The sequence below is a fragment of the Magallana gigas genome, chromosome 1, assembly GCF_963853765.1.
Source record: "Magallana gigas chromosome 1, xbMagGiga1.1, whole genome shotgun sequence".
NCBI classification, from domain to species: Eukaryota; Metazoa; Mollusca; class Bivalvia; order Ostreida; family Ostreidae; genus Magallana; species Magallana gigas.
In genome coordinates, this window is record NC_088853.1 from 47,220,529 (window position 1) to 47,237,371 (window position 16,843).

Genomic DNA, 16,843 nt, shown 5'->3' on the forward strand with positions numbered 1-16,843 from the left:
CATTGTAAAATTTAAAAGTATTTTCTTAGAAAGCTACTGTTCAGGTTAATTTCTTCCGGATCCAAAAAAACTTAGTGGTAAGATTAAAACTCACATGCTTGATTCATTAATTATGTTTAAGCCTATCTTTGCAAAAGAAAAATTTGACCCCCCCCCCCCCCCCCCCGTTTCCGACGCCTATGCATAACTATTGATAATTGATAAATTGATATTGATAAAAAAAACCCACAGTGGCGTTGGAAGGTAATTGAAGGGGGGGGGGGGCTAAACTAATCATCAGAAAAACAATAATTCCCCAAATCATGAAATTCCTAATCCGGGGGGGGGGGGTATAACTTTAACTCCAATCTTACCTGCCAAATTTTTTTTTTCCGTATCATGAAATTCCTAATCCGTGGGTGGGGGGCTAGTATACCTATGTTTTCAATGTCACCCTGATACTATGTTCCTAATGGTTAGGTCTAACTTTGTGAAGCCCCCCCCCTCCCCCCAGCCTACCTGGTTCCGACGCCTATGACGTTGAATAGATTGGCATTTGAGTGTTTTTGATGGTGGATTTGTCATGCATGTTATCGTTTATGTGTTCTTCGGTTATTTTCCAAAAAAGTTAGCCAACATTTACCAGTACAGATGTGAAAAGCCCAGGTGCACATTCCACATTGGTATTTTAAGACTTCTTGAGAAAGCTTAGTCAATGAATCGATCCAAATTAAAAAATACCAAATGCAATGTCATTATGGCGATGTTTCAAGCAGCTGGTGGCTTCAAGGTAAAAAATAAGTAACAGTGCGCGGAAGACGGCCATTAGTTTGTTTTAATTTGTTCATGAAGGTGTTGTTTACAGATAGGATTTTAGCAATGCTTCAAATCCTTGTGTTAATCACATTTTTAGATTATTTACTGTTTAACAAAATAAGAATATATTTGTCGAGGCCGTTGTTACTTTTTGAATTTACAAATTAAAATATTCATTGTAAATTAATATAAAGAGTTGAGATTACTATTCAGCAGCTGAAATTGTGATATAATTGCATGTTCAATAATTGGTTTTCTGTAGATGCGAAGTCCGAGTCTTCATCCCCTCTATCATCAACAATGAACCTGCTTAATTAGTGCCCGATTAATTATTTTGAAAAAATGAGATCGCTCAGTAATAATTCTCATGAAAACGGACTCTGAATTACTTTTACCATTATATACAAGTCTTCTGTACACTGCATAGTGAAACCAGCGCATTTAATGGTGTCTGATTTTATTAGCGAAAAGTTACATTCAGTCTGGAACATACATTTAAACAATATGGTGATTCATTCGGGATATGAAGGTAGCGACATTGCAGAAAAAAAGCATTTTATTGTTTATATTAACATCTTTCTTTTAACTAATTAATAAATTGAGCGTAAAAAGTAAGTAAAATTCAATAAATTACTGTTAATAAACATAAGTATGTTAGCTAGAAGAAACAGCCAAATCGTCTACTGTGAGACTTTGAGTCTGACATCATCATGATTTTTTAGTGCAGTCCTTGATTTTTCTTAGGTAGTTTTATGTCTCAACCAATCGATAAACAGGATGTGTCAATTTCAGTCCTGTCACTTTCTTGTCAGTTACAGCCGCTGTAGATTTCGACCAATCGATAAAAGGGACGTGTAGATTTCAATCTGGCTGTTTCAATAGAGCTATGATTTAACTATAAGTTTCCGTAAGAAATAGAGGGAATAACACTTGGTAGATGTAAATTAAAACAGATAAATCAGCGCTCAAAACAAATGCGCTGTAATTGCGTGATAGCATATGGTACGGAGATTAACAAAAAAACTAGAAAGAAAAAACAACCCCAAAAAACAAAACAAACACCCCCCCCCCCACAAAAAAAAAACACCAAACAAACAAACAAAAAACAAAACACAATAAAAAAAAACGGTGCTGGCTAATCATGCCAGTGTCAATTAAGACACAGTTGTATAAAATTCCATAAAGTTCATTTACAAAAGATATACAATTTTCTTACAATTTTAAATAGAATGTCATACCCGTGAGGTAAGATATCTACTTTTGAAAAACATTATGACGAGAAAATAAAATCTTATCATTAATTTATTATTAAAATTTGTTTATCCTACATGCAATTAATTCAAACAGATAGTTTTCCTGTAAGTTTCTTCAGAGTATTTTAGAATCCCTGTGGACGTTTGTAAAAATTTCATCTAAATTTAAATTCTTAAGAAAGCTTTAAAAAAGTTATGGCAAATATATCATATTATAAAATTTGAGGCAGATCTGGCCTCGCTGTCAAAAACTTTCCTCAGGTCAATACTCAGCCTCAAATCTGAGGTTTGACCTCAAATTTATGCACTTTTTAAAAAAAAAGGATTTGAGTTGAGGAATTAGTTGAGGGATTTGAGCTGAGGAATTAGTTGAGGGATTTGAAAATTTTGGTGACGGTGAGGCCTGATGAGTATTTTTTTTTTAAATTCAGACACCTTTAATCCGGTAGGATATTACAAAATCCTACTGGACTTTGGTTCAAAATTATCAAAATTTATTTTAAAAAAATTCCCAATGAATTACATTAAGAGAGCTGAATAGTTGTAGCAATTTTGAAGCGTGTCAACCTCCTTCAGATGAAAGAGCTCTGTATGAATTTATAGGGAAATACTCAACAAAATATAAGGGTATCTTAGTTTATGGCTAAAATCATATTTAGTTATTCGAGGCAGATCCGATGAGTACTTGTAAATCACCAAGTTCCCTTACATCCGAGAGGAAATTCAACGTATCATGTACACAATTTATTTTCCTTTTTTTAATTTTCTATTTAAGGTCAAGATCTAGTAAATGAAAGATGCCTACAGGTTCAGAAAATTTAAGATATAAATTCTTTCAATAATGCTTCATAACAATAACTTTGTTTGATAGGGTGTATCGGGGCTAAAATCTTTGGTAAACACAATGAAAAAAAATGTTTAAAATGTCATTTTCAATGAAATATGAAGGAACTGCGGAACAAATTTCGGAGTTTTGTCCATTTTTGACTAATCAGATATATCCAGAAGGCCCACAGTCTCCCCCAAAACGGATTTAAACAAGCCCTTGACCTCTTCTTTAAAAAGATGTCAAACTGAATATCGGTATCGGGATTACTTTTCCCATGATTTAACATAGAATGTCAAGAAATTGTTTAATTTTATACATAATTCCTTTAAAACCGTAAAGTACGGGGAAAAGATTCTTCAAATCAATTATGACGTCATAATGGTTCTAGCACCAAAAAAGACATTTTGGAATCATTTACTAGATCTTGACCTTGAGGAAATAATCAAAGGATTAAGTGAGATTGATGGAATAATAGGTTACGGTCTAGGACGAGACTTTGCTGATTTCATTATCACACACAAGTATATATTCTCGCAAAAATTTTAAATTAGAAAACGATGTCTGACATCTCTCTCTCTCTCTCTCTCTCTCTCTCTCTCTCTCTCACGCCGTTTAAAATTTTCCTTTCGTTATACTAGTATCCTTCTGCTTGCTACATACATGAATAGTACAAGTCAAGAAAATAGCATATGACAATTTATTCAATGAAAATAGGATACATTTTAATAATGCAAACAAATCAAACAATACATTTCTTTACAGCAGACGATGTTTAATTACGTTTTACAGCGGCATTGTAATACATATTGTAAAGCAGACATTTCTGGCAATGCTGGTTCAAACCGGTCAAACCGACCTGACACAGGTGATAATGCGAGAAACATAAAATAACATCAAAGTACGGAGGTACTGATGGTTATAGGTAGTTTATTAGAATAATGCACGTTTTGTTTCACCTCTGGTTCCCGAGTAACTGCATAAGAGAGTTGATTAAGATCAATCACCCAAAAATTGGTTATAGACTCTTTTAGTGATGGTCTATCACAAGATATATCTTTCAGTCTCTACAAAATTGCGCCATTTTAATCAGACGGATGCAAAAATGATTTCATTAAATGGCACAAGCTATCAGTGCAAATACAATTATATGTTTTAACAGTTCATAGAATGATGTGAAGATATATAACAGAGAATCAATTGAAATGAAGCTTAAAATGAAAAATTATTCAAAATGTAATTAATCTTTTAATCAATGATATCAAAAATAAAAGTTAGATCCTAGAAATTAACAGCCAGAGATCATTCAACAATAAACATGTTTATGTAAAGGCAATGCAGGTACGTGGAGAGGATGGTACATGCGTACATAAGGGGAAAAAGGGGTGCGTGTACAAAACATGACAAGAACATAGGAAAACATAGGAAACATAGAAAACATAGGAGTACTGTACAGGAAATAAAAAGTGCGTCAATTGGATGAATGAATTTTTTGTAGAAAGGATTTCTGACAATACATTCATAGACACGTGTTTCCTTTGGCAGCAAACAGAATTAAAACAATTATACATTGAATATCGTCTACTTGATTTTTCACATTGTTTCTTCTTTTTAAATACGAATTACAGAATTCTCACAGAACCGACATCAATATGTCGTTCTATTGATTGCTGTAAACATTCTCTGATGTTGTTTCAATGTAATCCTGTAAAGTCGAATACACCAGGGAATACTCCTCCTGTCAAAGAAATTATACAACTAACGCTAGAATATGTTAGGACCAAACAAACATTTTCATTCTGGTTTGATATTTTTTATTGTTATTACGTTGATAAATTACTTAAAACAACATTACATGATACATGATGCTTTAATTGTTTAATTAGGCTGCTTGTTTTAAAATTTATATATGATATAGCTCCAATGAAAATACATAGTACATATAAAGATTCCAAACATTATACCTGTGTGGAACAGAACTCTGGTCTCCTTGTCTGTAGTTGTCTGACTGTTGTAAACACGTCAATGTTGTCATCCATAATGATTTGTTGTATGGAGTTAAACACAGCACAGAAAACACCGCATAGTGAAGCACCATCTCTGTATTAAAGAAAACGGAACAATCAAACGAATCATTTTAAAAAATTTACTTTCAACTGTTTTCAGGATAAAAAATCAGCCTTATTATCCTAAATTCCCAGGTGATACAGGAACTATATAATATACAATTTACTAAAGGAATAGTCCTTTTACACACACTATAATTTACATCATAATGTGTGCTACCTTGCTTAATATCGAGGAAGAATCATTCTGATATTTACCACCAGAATACTAGTAATTCGTTTCAAACACATAAATTGAAACATACTCAATGTCGCGGAGGGATTTTTGGGTTATTTCCACCCTTATGATTCGTTTCAAGCATTAAGATGATAGTATGCAAGCATTATTTGTAAGTCTGGGTTAACCTACTTGCTAACAATGGTGATTGGGGTGTCTGCGCCAAGTTTGAGAGCATATGACACCAAGTTTCGGAGACAAGACGTATCTTTGGTCGTCCCGTTGGATTTCAGTGGTCCTTTCGGCTCTACAACTGTCACGGGATGGGACGTCTCCTACAGAAAGGGTAAACAAAACTAAGTCTAAGAGTAAGAAGTTAAGAGGGCTCGATTGTCGTGGCTATTTTAAAACTATAATATTAGTCTCCTTCACTGGAAGAGCTCTTTATGAAATTATAGGAAAATACAAAAATAAAAAAGATAAAAAAATAAATTATGGGTTTTTTCTTGATTAAATAATAGTCAATAGCTTAACAAATCATATCTTAAATCTAAGGTAGGTCTGATAGTTAGTTTTGTTGACCACCCAGCCTCCTTACATAATAACAGTGGAAAATAGTATCAAGTACTATGTAAAATATTTTCTTTATACAAAAGGATTCTAAATTCAAAATAAATGCATGATGATATTGAATTATAAACAGTATTTAATAAAAAGAAGTAAGATCTTTCCTATATTTTAGTTCTACCATGTGTTCAACTTTACCTCCCCGTGTATGATGTTGACGGTTGTGACCTTGACCCCGGTGTCACTCTCAGACTCGTGCTCTACAACAAACGGCGGCACGTCCTTGGTGGACGCTGTATCTGGTAACCATGTCTTGGACTACAAGGAAACAAAGGATATGTATTGAATAGTTGTTTTGTTAGATATTGAAAAATTGAGTTATAATTATTTCAGAATGATATGATGACAAACAATAACTAATATTCTCTTTTCTGTCAGAAATTCCAACACGCACAGAGAGAGAGAGAGAGAGAGAGAGAGAGAGAGAGAGAGAGAGAGAGAGAGAGAGAGAGAGTTTAGTTAAAACTAGGTTTATTTTGTTCCAATGAGCATAACAGATTCTTTTTACCACCATTTCTATTTATGTTCTTTGTTTGAGAGAGTTGTACGCACTGATTGAATTTCATGTAATGGATTCATACAGATGACTGTATCAGATTCATGATCATTGAGCAGGCGCAGGAAGTCCACAGCGTCCTCTGGTGTCGGATAATGCGTCACTATAAACGCTCTATTTTGTTGGTAGGACTGACAAAATAAACATTAATTAACAAATTAAGTCTTGAAATTTATCGTAAACATTGATAGTTTGTTTTTATGTTGCTCAGTTTACATAGACTTACAGATACATGGATTGCGTTGATGTAGTTTCCTCGTTTTGCGACCGATGACGTAAGGTAAAGACTGTACTTGTCCACTGGAAGAAAAAGAAAAGTGAAAACTGTTAGAAGAGAAATATTTCAAAACTAACTAATCTGAAAGGGTAAAATTTAAAAGGAAATATCAAAACAAAATTTGATGATTGCCATGAAAAATTCAATTAAATTCACAGTTTCAATTTCTCTTCAACCTGAAATATCTATAAAACTTTGATCGGGTTTTGGTTTATCTTGAATATCAACAAAATTTCATCAGTTAAATAAAAAAATTAAATTATTTTTCTACATTACTGATTTAGAGTATAAAATGTAGAATATTGATGATCGTTCATTTCAATAATACTATGTATTAATAATTTTTCAGTAAAACATTATTTTGTTCCCGAAGAACTACACGTAGCTGAAATATTTCAAATTTTCAAGTTCAATCCTATCTTAAAGTTTCGTTTTCAATACTTTCCATTTTAAAAACTGTGTCATTTGTTAAGCAAAGTTTTGCAACCCTTTCCATTAAATTTGTTGCAATCTAACTTTATTTAATAAACTTTTTTTTTCAAAAAAAAATTTATCTGTAAAATATTTTTGTTATCTTAATAATGTTTATTGTTGTGATTTTGTCAAACACTTTTTGTAAATCTTTCAAATTTACCAAAATAGGTTTGTTCGTTCTATTGTTTAATTAAAATTTGATCATTACTTACATGGTAGTATAGTATGTCCTTTCTTGTCTGCAAAATGCTGTCTAGACATCTTGTAATCTGTACCAGTGTACTCTGGTCGTGTTTTCATCAATTTCTATAGAATAAATAAATAAACTACTTTTACTACGCACGAAATACGTCACGTGCTTCTAACCACAAAACCAAGTCTACATTTACAAAAACTATAATATGTAACTCCAAAGTCTGCTTCTACAAACAATATAAAAAGGAATATCTTTGAAAGTGAGTACTTCAAATTCCTTTCTGATGACGGTTTGATTGGCTGGGCGATCTCCAGCCAGACTTTGGGCTCTCTCCGTGAACTCAGGCAGACTCCGTGTCTCAACAGCCGCTTTAAATTTCTCGTTTAGCGCCAAAAATATCGTCATGTACTGCTCCTAAAACCAAAATTATTTTTCTAAACTAAATTTAAAGAAATAAAAAAAAAATTATCTTCACTATAAATTGAGCGGTCGATTTTTTCTCCATCAGGCGTAAGCACGATTACTAAAAAATGTAATCGATTAATAAGTCTCCATGCAATAAAGTTTCACATTTTCATGACAGACTTACATAAGTTTGGACCATGTTCATTCTGTTTGCTCTCATGATCTTGACGTACTCCGCTACATTGATTTTACCGGACGCTTTACCCGCCTTGTACAGAGCATCCAGCGCAATGTAGGTTCCTGTGCGACCTATCCCTGCGCTACAATATGTAAAGAAGATTAAAACAACTATTGTATCATTTTCCGCGAAACAAGTATGCCATTTTCCTGACTTATTCGATCATATACCACTTTAGAATGTCCGTATTAACAGGCTAATTTATTTCATCAAAGTGACTACTACATGAAGTTCCTTTTTAAAAATTAAATAAAAATCATTCTTGATCATCTTACCTGCAGTGTACAAGTATTGGTGATTTATTCCTATTGGTCATTGTTCTCATCACGTGGCTATGGAAAACAACCAATGAAAGAGGGTCCGGGGTACCATGGTCAGGCCACGTGGTGTAGTGGTATTGCGTAACAACACGTGACTTGTTTTGCTGACGATTATTATGAAAAACATATTTAGTTTAATACATAACAAAATATGTTGACTTTTTTGCAAAGATAAAACTCTCTTGTATACCCATCATTGTCAAATTTATACATAAAAGGCGACTCGGGGAGAAGAACATAACTGTTAGTTAAAAGGAGTTGTTGTAACATTCAGGAAATACAATTTAGAGTGCATCGACATACAATTTGAATAGCAACGGACGAGAATCTTTAAAAAGAATACAATGCTACACACAACAACACATAAACGTTTCTCATTTAAAATCAAATAGGTTGTTACACAACCAAGGTTATATAATATACGATTTTGCAATAAAGCATATTAATTATCATTATAATGTTAGAACTGTACCTCTTTAAGGGAAACCGTCAGTTTTCGGATGATGTAGAAGGCGTATTGTTTTTCCTCAACATTCTTGATGACGATGTTTCCGTAAAGTGTAGCCCTTTTTTCCTCCGGCCAGTAATGGGTACATTTAATCTGATGTAAATGGAGAACAATTTTAAATCAACGCAGTTTCAGATTCTTAATTCTTTAGATTAAAAAATGTATTCATCCACTAACCTTGACGCCCTCTTTTAAATTTGTAAGCATTACAATTTGTGAGACATTTTCTTGCCATATCATCGTCCAGAAGTCGTTTAACGTGTTCTGTTTAGGACCTAACCAAAATAAATTATATGAGGCACTACTAGCTATTTAAAAAAAATCTTTTTATAGCAAAATTGTAAACCAAAATGAATATGAACTACAACAATACTTAAAACTACCTTTAAAATCAAAGTACTGAATTACTGACGGGAGTTGATTTTATCGATTATCATTTATTTTAAAATCAAATTATCTTGCATGGCAATTATATATAGTTTCTAGTCTGTATTTGAATTACGCACTTTTTTATAATATGAACTTTTAGACGTTTCCGGCAAGAATTTCAATAAACTCTATATAAGACTCATGTTGTGTAATATTTAAAGATAGATTTCAAACTATGTATTAGTAATTGAAACAATTCTAAAAATCGTATGGATCCAAACACTATTGACATCGTCTTGTTGAAACCGACGCTCGGCTGTCTCCGTCAATCTCCGACAAGCAAGAGAGCCTCTCTGCTTGTCGGAGATTTACGGAGACAGCCGAGCGTTTAGTTAAATTCTGGCGTATGAATACATGAGACTACAAAAATATCTAAATTGTTCGTATTATATAAAATCTGACTGTTTTCAAAGTGCTTATGGATAAGTTTCTTTGAAAAACAATGCTTCAGCATACATAACATCGAATTTATCGATTATTTTTAAGAACTAAATCTTGTCAGCGGTGATGATTTGTGCTTAGGTCCAAACACTGTTTCACTTTCGGTTTGCCAGAGTAACTGCATAGGAGAGTTGATTAAAATCAACTCCCAAAAATGTGACAGATCTGTCATAACAAAACTAAGAATCAGTGCTCATTCATTATTTATTGAAACTGGTAGATATTCTAAACCTCCTATTCAAAGAGAAAAACGTCTGTGTAATGTTTGCAAATTGTTTATTGAAGATGAGAAACACTTTGTATTGTATAGTTCAAAATATGACCAATGTAGATTGAATTATAATGATATATTTAATGTGAACACATATACAAATGTCAATCCCATTAAGAAACTTGTCAATCCTAAAAACATTACAGCTGCTAGAAGGATATGTTGTTTTCTAAAAAACTGTTTCAACGCTAGAAAGGAAAGTCAACAATGAACACTTATACAATTTTATGAATACCAAAAATAGTCTTCACACAAGCCTAGTTTTGTTCACCCAATGTTTTGTCCATTGTAGAATTATTAGTTAATGTTTAACTTTTGCATGCTATGTTTAATGTTTTGTTATAAGTAACTCATATTCTGTATGCCGACATGGTAATTGTCAATAAATAAATTGAATTAAATTAATGGCATGGTAAGAAATTTGCATAATTATTTTCTCCATCTGCCATTTAAAAACTTTATTATCAACAAAGTTATTGCCTGTTGTCGAAGAATATTGCTGGTTTCGCAATAAAATCGGTTCCATATTTTACAATCGATTTTGGATTACTATAATTATAATTTTAATTAATTACATGTATATTTATAATAATTATTACCTTGCGATGCAATATACTGGTTTTCAGAATCAGTACTCTAAGAAAATAAAAATGGAAAACCATTATGATAGTTAATGCATGTTGCCAACAAATGGTAATATTGTACTGTTTGTTTTTTAATGATCAAAACGCAATTTTGAAATATAGAACCTACTTATATTTGTATCAATAATTGAATGTTTTAATGAACTATTAATTTAATATCATTAACAGATAAGAAACATAGTTTTTTTTACCATTGTTTTTCTTTAACTTAATACTCACACTGATGAAGTTAGCATTGATGTAGTCAGACGATGTCTCGCCGCTCCCTCTTAGAATGACCCTGGAGTGATCGTCTACAGTAGGACAACATATGTATTTAAAAGTTTTTGTTTTAATTTTTTTACATATTAAAAGTTGCTAAATTCTTAACAGTTTTGCAAAGTCTAGTTCTGTAATAAAATGATGTTTGAAAAGAACCAAATTTTTTGTATTTATTATAACTATCCTTTAAAATGAACGTTTAATAGCATACACGGGAATGTTGTTTTAAATCTGTTCTTTGCCAGATTGTTCGGGGATTTCCCGGCATCACATTGATATTGTTCTCCGTGAGGCAACATCTGTGTGATAAAAATAAACTAACGATAAAATGTAATAAACTATTTAAAATCGTATAACTTAAACTTGTGTGATTATGAAGGTTCGCTGGTATCATGCGCGGATCAAGAAAATTTTTCCAGGGCGGGTCCGAAGGATAATTGTGTTTACAAGGGGGGGTCCGAGGCATATTTTCGCGATAATTTTACTATGTAAATTTAATAAATTTTCATTTTCCAGGGGGGGTCGGGACCCCCCCCCCGACCCCCCCCCTCTAGATCCGCGCATGGGTATCAAGTGAACTGTTTTTAAACTAGTCATGCAATTCATTCAAAATACACGTACACCTGTCGCGTATACAAAAAATTATCATTATAATTTCTGTGGCTTACCGCGTATTCTCTTTTAAAACCATCTTCTTCATTTTTCTTCTTTTCTGCGATGACATTTCCAAGCTCACTCATTGGGATATCCAATATGGTTTCTTCGTTCAGATACATATCACCATAGGGATTCTCAATGCCTTCTTCGTCATCGTCGTCATCTTTGACGTCATATTTTTTCGCAGTTGATGATGTATTGGTTGTTGGTGTTGTGGTGCGCTTTGCAGCTGGCTTATCTTTTGGTTCTGTGTTCTCATAAATGTTGGCAAAGCCTTGCTTTGCAGCGTCATTGTTCACTTAAAATATCGAGTAATATGTAAGGAGAAGAAGTGAAGTTTCTTTTTTATTTCTACAAACTGGCATTTAAACGACAGTATTTCGAATTTTTACACCTTTATTTATGCACGCCAATGCTATGCAACAAATATAAAATGTTTTCGAGTTTCAAACAACGCCTGAACAAATAATTATGAGTTAGTCTTTTCCATAAACACATCAACTTACAATACAAGTTCTCTTCCATTTCTGATTTGTCTCTTCTCCTTTGTTTTGGTTGATCTTTCTTAGGTACGCGTGTTCTCAATCTGCAGTTAGTTAATACTCAAACATTGATTGGTAAAGAAAATTTCTAAATAATATATTTAACGGATATTATATTATTTAGTTTGCAATTAAAAGAAAGTTTCATTATGTAACGAGTTTCGTTAGAATCGACAAAATAAAGCAGTCGGAACAACAAGCAGCATTATGTACCTCTTGAACACGATGATGGATACAATGACAGCGATGACGATGACCAGTGCCGCTACAGCCCCAGCAATGATCGGAACGTTGTCTGTCGGCGGCGTGTTTGTAGAACCGGACAGCTCACGTACCTGTACAAGCAATATTTAGATTTTATAAACATGGTGTTGTCCATCTTTTTCTTGTTCACTTGGTTAAGCTTTAAAATTCAGACTAGTATTTCGATTTGCGAATATAATGATAACTTTACATGTAATTATTAATATCTGTTTACCATTTTTTTCTTAAATAACTGTGTGTCCCTAGCCTTTGTCAGAATTAACCTCTTGACCTTCTATTTGATATATTTCAGAAGTTATTGATAATAGCATTGATAAGAATGCTAGAAATGTTTTGTTGTCGTTTATCTTGAGTAATCTAAATATGTATTTACCAGAATGCAGATTCCCGTACGTGCGTTACAGGTGACATTTGACCTACAAGGGCATGTCTCGTTACAGTTATAACCGTACCATCTCCAGGGACACTCTACATGAAAAAAAGGTTCAAAATACCTTCATTTACTGTATAAAAGAAGAGGTCGACCTTACAATGATTTATTATATATTTTGAAAAGCCGATATAATACTTTATGACGCATGCCGTTATAATATCGCATAATATTAAAAAAAATGTGATTTAACATTTCACAAAATAAATATAAATTCATTTTACTTCTAAAATCAATCTAATACATCAGCTATGAAAAAATATTCAGTTATTAATGATCATGCAGTAAAATAATACATTTAAACGTCACTCATACCCTGCGTACAGTTGGCTCCATGATATCCCAGATCACATCCATTTAGACAGGAGCCGTTAACATGATGGCAGGCTTCCTTCTCCAAGCAATGTCCACACTCTTTAGAACAGTTCTGGCCAAACTTATGACCGTCACACTCTATAAATATGATTAAATTATACTTATCTTATATTTGGTATAAAACTTGCTAATATTTTAATTTACAATTATTAGATCCATCTACTAATTCTTTACCATAGACGCACATGTATTTAATGCCCAATCCTTGCCAAAATTCTAAGTTTGTTTTGTTATACTTTCATGTTAAATACTGAAATCTGATTGGTTAAGACGCAGTTAATAATATTTTATATTACCCTCAGCGTTAGCAACGCACTTAGCAACGGGTAACATTAAACAAGAGGCCCATGGGCCACATCGCTCACCTGAGGAACAATAGGTATGATAAAATCAGCTTAATGGAGTCATAATACAAACTATCTGGACAATGTACAATAATACATGTAGATCCTGTATAAATTAAATCCATTTTCCCCTGGATATTCTTATGTTTATCATCATTAGTCCCCTTTCTGACAGGATGATTTTATAGTCATATCATATGATGAGTATTGCAGTTCTCAAAAAGATCCTTAACAATAGTTTATATATCGGATATAAACGTACATCAAACTCTGAACCTTCTCGTGAGGCCAAAGAACTGTCCTGGGGCCAAAGTCTTTATAATTATAAAGAATCATCTGGCTGATTAGTTTCTGAGAAGATTTTTAAAGATTTACCCTATATATTCCTTTGTTAAACTTTGACCCCCCATTGTGGCCCCACCCTACCCCTGAGGATCATGATTTTCACAACCTTGAATCTACACAACCTGAGGATGCTTTCACACAAGTTTCAGCTTTCCTGGCTGATTAGTTTTTGAGAAGAAGATTTTTAAATATTTACTCTGTTTATTCCTATGTAAAACATCGACCTCCCATTGTGGCCCAAACCTATCCCCAGGGGTCATGATTTTCACAAATTTGAATCTACACTACTTGAGGATGCTTCCACACAAGTGCCAGCTTTCCTGGCTAATTAGTTTCTGAGAAGAAGATTTTTAAAGATTTACTCTATATAATCATATGTTAAACTTCGATCCCCCATTGTGGCCCCAACCTACCCCCAGGGGTTATTATTTTCACAAATTTGAATCTACACTACCTGAGGATGCTTCCACACAAGTTTCAGCTTTGCCGGCTGATTAGTTTCTGAGAAGAAGATTTTTAAAGATTTACTCTATATATTCATATGTTAAACTTCGATCCCCCATTGTGGCCCCACCCTACCCCCGGGGGTCATGATTTTCACAACTTTGAATTTACACTACCTGAGGATGCATCCACACAAGTGTCAGCTTTCCTGGCTGATTTGTTTCTGAGAAGCAGATTTTTAAAGATATACTGTATATATTCCTATGTAAAACTTCGATCCCCCATTGTGGCCCCACCCTACCCCAGGGGGTCATGATTTTCATAACTATGAATCTACACTACCTGAGGATGCATCCACACAAGTGTCAGCTTTCCTGGCTGATTAGTTTCTGAGAAGAAGATTTTTAAAGATATACTGTATATATTCCTATGTAAAACTTCGACCCCCCCCCCCATTGTGGCCCCACCCTCAGGTGAGCTAAAAAGATTAAGTTTACAATACAATAAGTTGTTAAAGTTGGTTTCTGGAAGAACAGACTTTGAACATTTTCTTAATAAATATTGACAAATTTTTTACTTTTTTAATCTTTAGTTTTTAAGATCTGTGTACAAACATAGAATTGTGAGCAAATCTTTGTATCTTGCTTATAATTCGAAGCTTAACACTCAAATATGGTTAGTAAATAGAAATTGTAAACAATTAAACACAAGAAACATGCACTATAACAAATAAAGAACACAATTTATTTTTTCGAAATGAATCATATATATATACATGTATATACCTACATATTTCCGTCAGCGATATCAAACTCTATTTAAACTGAATAAACTCGAGAAAATGTCGAGCATCTCAACAAAATCTATTGCATTAATCTACCATTACGCAAAAGAAAATGCCGAATTACCGATAGAAGGAATTGTATTTCAGTACCCCTACATCAGATTTTGCTTAATTTGCGCAGGTAAACAGTTAACTGTTTGATTTACCGAAGTATCTGTTTGAATTGATACGTAAAATTCACGAAATACCTGTAGACGATAGTTTCCAGGTTTAAAAGCGTAAAAATTGAAAACGAAACGAAAATCCGAACAAGCTAACACCAACACACTTGTTTGATCCTTGTTGGAACAATTAGAAAATTAATTAATAAACAATAACAAGAGGCCCATGGGCCACATCGCTCACCTGAACAGCAGTTCCTTGTAACATTACATTTCGTAGCATATGCTTTTTCTATTTTAAACATTGAACCCCTTTCTGGGGACCCAGTTATGGTCCGAGGTTTATGGTTGGCTTGAACAACATAAACAGTAACATAGGAATGAAAATGTGTAGCACTGCGGTAGGACCGCACGTACACAACCTGAAAAACTGAACGTAGCAGAGTTCCACTTCAAGAGAAATAACTCTCAGACTGTACAGAACATCAAGAAAGATAACTCTTGGTTCCACTACATTAGAGTTTACACAATTTGAGGATCCTTGCATAATAATCTCACAAACTGTAGCATTATAGTTCTCGAGAAAAACTTTTTAAAAACATTTTCAATATATCTTTCTATGTTAAACTTTGAACCCCTCTTGGGGCCACAGTATTAGTCCAGGGCTAAAGTTTTAATTATTTGGAATCTACATTATTTAAGGATGCTTGCATAGTTATCTCACAAGCTGAAGCATTATAGTTCCCTAGAAAAAGATTTTTCAACATTTTCCCTCTATATTTCTATGCTAAACTTTAAACACCTCTTGGGGCCCAGTATTAGATTGAGGTCACAGCTTTTATAATTTCGAATCTACACTATTTGAGGGTGCTTACGTAGTTATCTGACAAATTGATGCATTGTAGTTCTCGAAAAGAAGATTTTTAAACATTTTCCATATATACCGGCACTTCTACATTTAACTTTAAACCCATCTTGGGTCCCTAGTATTAGTCCAGGGGTCACTATTTTAAAACTGTCGAACCTTCATTATCCAAGGTTGTATGCATGATAGTAATCTCACAAATTGAGGCATTGTAGTTCTCGAGGAGAAGATATTTTAACGTTACCTTTATATTTCTATAATAAACTTTGACCCCATCTTGGGGCCCCAGTATTGGTCCGGAGGTCACGATTTTACCAATTTAAGAAATCTACATGAGCGAAGGCATAGAAATTCCACAAACTAAAACATTGTAGTTCTTGAGAAGAAAATTTTTAAACTTTTCCTTTATGTTTTTTAAAATGTTTAAATTTTGAACCCCTCTTGGTGCCCATCAATTGTCCGGGAGTTACAATTTTTTGAATCTACATTATTTAAGGATGTACATGTATGCATAGTAATATCCCAAACAGTTGCACTATAGTTCTTGAGAAGAAGATTTTAAAACATTTTCCTATATATGTTAAAATCTAAACCCCTACTGGGGCCCCACTTTTTGTTCAGGGGTCACGATTTTCCTAAGGTATCTCTATGTTAAATTTGAACCCCGCCTGGGGCCCCAGTTTTGGTCCGAGGGTCACGATTTTTACAATTTAGAATCTTCACTATGTATACAAGCTTATGTGTAAATATTGGCATTTCTGGTGCAGTGGTTCTTGAGAAGAAAATTTTTTAAACATTTTCCTAAGGTATATCTATGTTAAACTTTGA

General features: G+C 33.4%; 1 protein-coding gene across 6 annotated transcripts in view; it reads right to left on the minus strand.

Annotated features, from left to right (window-relative positions):
• The window catches only part of LOC105322070 (receptor-type tyrosine-protein phosphatase alpha), a 73,943-nt gene that overhangs the window by 32,229 nt on the left and 24,871 nt on the right, over window positions 1-16,843 (minus strand). The window contains exons 9-28 of one of the 6 annotated variants that reach the window (XM_066068812.1): window positions 13,013-13,150; window positions 12,641-12,735; window positions 12,217-12,338; window positions 11,968-12,047; window positions 11,473-11,759; window positions 11,016-11,103; window positions 10,763-10,836; window positions 10,499-10,535; window positions 8,936-9,033; window positions 8,723-8,851; window positions 8,206-8,354; window positions 7,877-8,012; window positions 7,555-7,701; window positions 7,304-7,397; window positions 6,567-6,640; window positions 6,337-6,471; window positions 5,923-6,042; window positions 5,350-5,492; window positions 4,839-4,974; window positions 3,812-4,612 (exon numbers count right to left, since the gene is read on the minus strand). The exons of 1 other annotated variant lie outside the window; for it this stretch is intronic. In XM_066068812.1, the coding sequence (XP_065924884.1) occupies window positions 4,535-4,612; window positions 4,839-4,974; window positions 5,350-5,492; window positions 5,923-6,042; window positions 6,337-6,471; window positions 6,567-6,640; window positions 7,304-7,397; window positions 7,555-7,701; window positions 7,877-8,012; window positions 8,206-8,354; window positions 8,723-8,851; window positions 8,936-9,033; window positions 10,499-10,535; window positions 10,763-10,836; window positions 11,016-11,103; window positions 11,473-11,759; window positions 11,968-12,047; window positions 12,217-12,338; window positions 12,641-12,735; window positions 13,013-13,150 (2,360 nt within the window). In that variant the 3' untranslated portion in view covers window positions 3,812-4,534. Of the gene's footprint in view, window positions 1-3,811; window positions 4,613-4,838; window positions 4,975-5,349; window positions 5,493-5,922; window positions 6,043-6,336; window positions 6,472-6,566; window positions 6,641-7,303; window positions 7,398-7,554; window positions 7,702-7,876; window positions 8,013-8,205; window positions 8,355-8,722; window positions 8,852-8,935; window positions 9,034-10,498; window positions 10,536-10,762; window positions 10,837-11,015; window positions 11,104-11,472; window positions 11,760-11,967; window positions 12,048-12,216; window positions 12,339-12,640; window positions 12,736-13,012; window positions 13,151-16,843 lie in introns of those variants that run through there. 4 more of the 6 variants (XM_066068817.1, XM_066068825.1, XM_066068830.1 and 1 more) reach the window with 4 other exon arrangements.